The following is a 3,024-nucleotide window of genomic DNA, read 5'->3' on the forward strand; positions in this document are numbered from 1 at the left end:
ACTAAGCCACAAAGGCTACACTCCCAAGCCTGGGCCCAAAAGCCTCGAATTTTGTTTTTACATTGCTATACTTTTTTAATACTTCTTCACTTCTACATGGGATGAAGAGTTAGTAAGTGTGTTCAGCCAGGCTCTGAATAGCACATCTCCTCACGGAATGATCACTCCCAAGATGTTCAGCCAGCTACCAAGCACTAAGGAAACCCAGAGCGGAGAGGAAGACCCAACAAGCAGCCACTTTCCTGGTTGGTCCATTCCTGCTTACTCACCAGGGAGGGGAAGTATTTTAGAAAGATTAGGAAGTGTGGCCTTGTTGAAGGAAGCTTGTCACTGGGTATGGGATTTAGGGGTTCAAAATCCTATGCCAGCCCCAATCTCTTTCTCACCCTCTGCCTGATGTCTGGGGATGAGGATGTAGCACTCAGATACTGCTCAGGTGCCATGTGTACCACCATGATGATAATGGACTATAAGGCTCTGAAACAGTAAGCAAGCCCCAGTGAAATGCTTCCTTTTGTAAGCGTTGCTGTGGTCATGGTATCTCTTCTCAGCAATATAACAGTGACTAAGTTAGAAGTTGACACCAGAAAAACAGGGTATTGCTGTGACAAGCCTGACCATGCTGCTTGTTGGCTCACTGTGAACTCTATGGCTTTGGACTAGAAAAGTGGTTGAATTCTTAAAGGGGATTTAACGTGCATCTGAGTAGGTGCAGGGAAGACAGCAGCTGAGAGTGATATAAACTATGAGAGCCCAGCTCACGTTTCAGAGGGTAAGAATATTGGTGTGCAGCCTGAGGACCATTCTTGAGATATTCTGGCAAAAAATGTGGCTGCTTTGTGCCGTTGTCCGAAATACATACCTAAGGCTAAATTGAAGTGTTTTGGATTAATGGTGAGGAAGAGGAGATTTCAAGACTGCCTAGTATTGACCGGGTGGTATGACTATTAATAATCACTTATGCAGATCTATAATGAAAAGGAGCAATCTGGACAAAGAGAAATACAAACTGTCCCCTGTGAGAAGAGAAGCACCGGAAGGTGTGATGGAGCTAAGCCCAGTGCTCAAGGAGACGAAAAGTTTAAAGAAAAGCCTGATGCTCCGCGGGTAGGGGAAGATCCTCACCCGACCGGCAGAGATCCCCTCTGTCCTTCTCCCTTCCTCTGTTCTCATTATGGGTGTAACTCCCAGTCCCCTGCTGAAACCAGAAGCTTTTCCAGGAGGATGCGTGCGACTTTGCTCCCATCCGGATGGGACTAGAAAACGGAGAGAAGAGTGGAGAGGACCAGATTGGCCTGAGGCCTCAGACAATAAGCAAAGCAGATCCTGCAGCTTACCGCAGCCCTGATGGAGTCACTCACCCAACGGCAGATCTATCGTCGCTCTGGCGCACCTGCATTCCTCTGCTGCAACATCTGAGTCCAACGCCCGAAGGATGTAGGCAGGGAGGAACGCGTCCAGGAACACAAGCCCTCCGGCACCCAGAGCTTCCTACGAACCACCGTTCCGCAAATAGGACCCAGGGTAGCTGCTCCAGAAGTCCAGGTGGTGCCAAGAAACCCCGCCCCTCCCAGCCTGTGGAATCCAGACCATTGTCGTGGGACACACACGCCCATGCTCCTACCCCACTGGTCCCACTCCTGAGTGACCTGAGCAGTTCCTGCCTAGAGAATCTCAGCTCCCTGCAAGGCCATTAACACTAGCGGCTGGTTACACACCGCAACTTCAGTTCACAAGACTCAGCAGCACCCCTCTGCATCTCCAACCCCATGGTCCTGTCCCATGACCTAGACTTTGTCCTCTGTATGATAGAGCCTCTAGGCACGCAGGGACACTATACCCTACAGGGAGGAGCTAGTGCTCAAAGACCATGGTACCAGTAGGTGCCCTATTCTGGCTAGTACTTCCAAGGCTATTAGAGACCTGTTTCTTCTGCTTCTTGGCAGTGCTCTCCTCTACCACTTTCAGCAGGTGAGAACACAGAATCACCCAGAGGTGACAGGGTCAAGCAGAATGGAGTTTGGTGGCCCCACAACTTGATTAATTTTTAATCCATATTTCTTACTCTCCTGTCTTCTAATGGCTGTCAGCCGGCATACTCCCACTCCTGTTGGACGTGGGACCTAGGGCCTCAATCTTGATCTGCCTACTGTGTGCCAGAAACCTGGAGCCTTAAGGCCATAGCATATCTCACCATCAACCTTCACTTCTCTCCTAGGCAGCCACTCCTTCCCAGGCTTCTTACTGCCTGGTTGAGAGCTAGCTGGCCTGCTCACGGAGGGAACTGGATACCAGCCAAGCAAGTCGCAAGGTTCCATTCTGCCTTTTCCCATCATATGGCACATTAGGAGAAAGAGATCACAGTTTATATATAAGACATCTCAAAGCTGTCAAGATACCTGTCCATCCCAGCCTTCAATAGAGTCAACAGAGCACCATCAAAATCCTAGCAAGTTATTTTGTAAGAATCAAGACTGATTTAGAGCTGGAAAGTTGACTCAGTTGGTAGTGTGGCTTTCCTAAGATGCACAAAACTAGGTAGCACTTTGCAGGTGTACAATGGTTTGTATATGCTTGGTCCAGGGAGTGGCTCTATTAGAAGGTGTGGCCCTGTTGGAGTAGATGTGTCACTGTCGATATAAACTTTAAAACATTCATCCTAACTGCCTGGAAGCCAGTATTCTGCTAGCAGTCTTCAGATGAAGATGTAGAACTCTCAGCTCCTCCTGCACCATGCCTGCCTTGATGCTACCATGCTACTGCCTTGATGATTATGGACTGAACCTGTAAACCAGCCCTAATTAAATGTTGTCCTTATAAGAGTTGCCTTAGAGCCGGGTGTGGTGGCACACGCCTTTAATCCCAGCACTCAGGAGGCAGAGGCAGGTGGATTTCTGAGTTCAAGGCCAGCCTGGTCTACAAAGTGAATTCCAGGACAGCCAGGGCTACACAGAGAAACCCTGTCTCGAAAAACCAAAAAGAAAGAAAGAAAGAAAGAAAGAAAGAAAGAAAGAAAGAAAGAAA

The 3,024-nt window shown here is 48.6% G+C and overlaps 1 protein-coding gene across 3 annotated transcripts in view; it reads right to left on the minus strand.

The window, feature by feature from the left end:
• Window positions 1-3,024, minus strand: part of Abo (ABO, alpha 1-3-N-acetylgalactosaminyltransferase and alpha 1-3-galactosyltransferase) — a 21,735-nt gene that overhangs the window by 11,376 nt on the left and 7,335 nt on the right. Inside the window, exons 1-2 of one of the 3 annotated variants that reach the window (XM_029469072.1) lie at window positions 1,362-1,408; window positions 1,126-1,256 (exon numbers count right to left, since the gene is read on the minus strand). The exons of the other annotated variants lie outside the window; for them this stretch is intronic. Coding sequence (XP_029324932.1) covers window positions 1,126-1,256; window positions 1,362-1,399 — 169 coding nt within the window. The 5' untranslated portion in view covers window positions 1,400-1,408. Of the gene's footprint in view, window positions 1-1,125; window positions 1,257-1,361; window positions 1,409-3,024 lie in introns of those variants that run through there. 3 annotated transcript variants of the gene reach the window in all.

The sequence above is a fragment of the Mus caroli genome, chromosome 2, assembly GCF_900094665.2.
Source record: "Mus caroli chromosome 2, CAROLI_EIJ_v1.1, whole genome shotgun sequence".
NCBI lineage: Eukaryota > Metazoa > Chordata > Mammalia > Rodentia > Muridae > Mus > Mus caroli.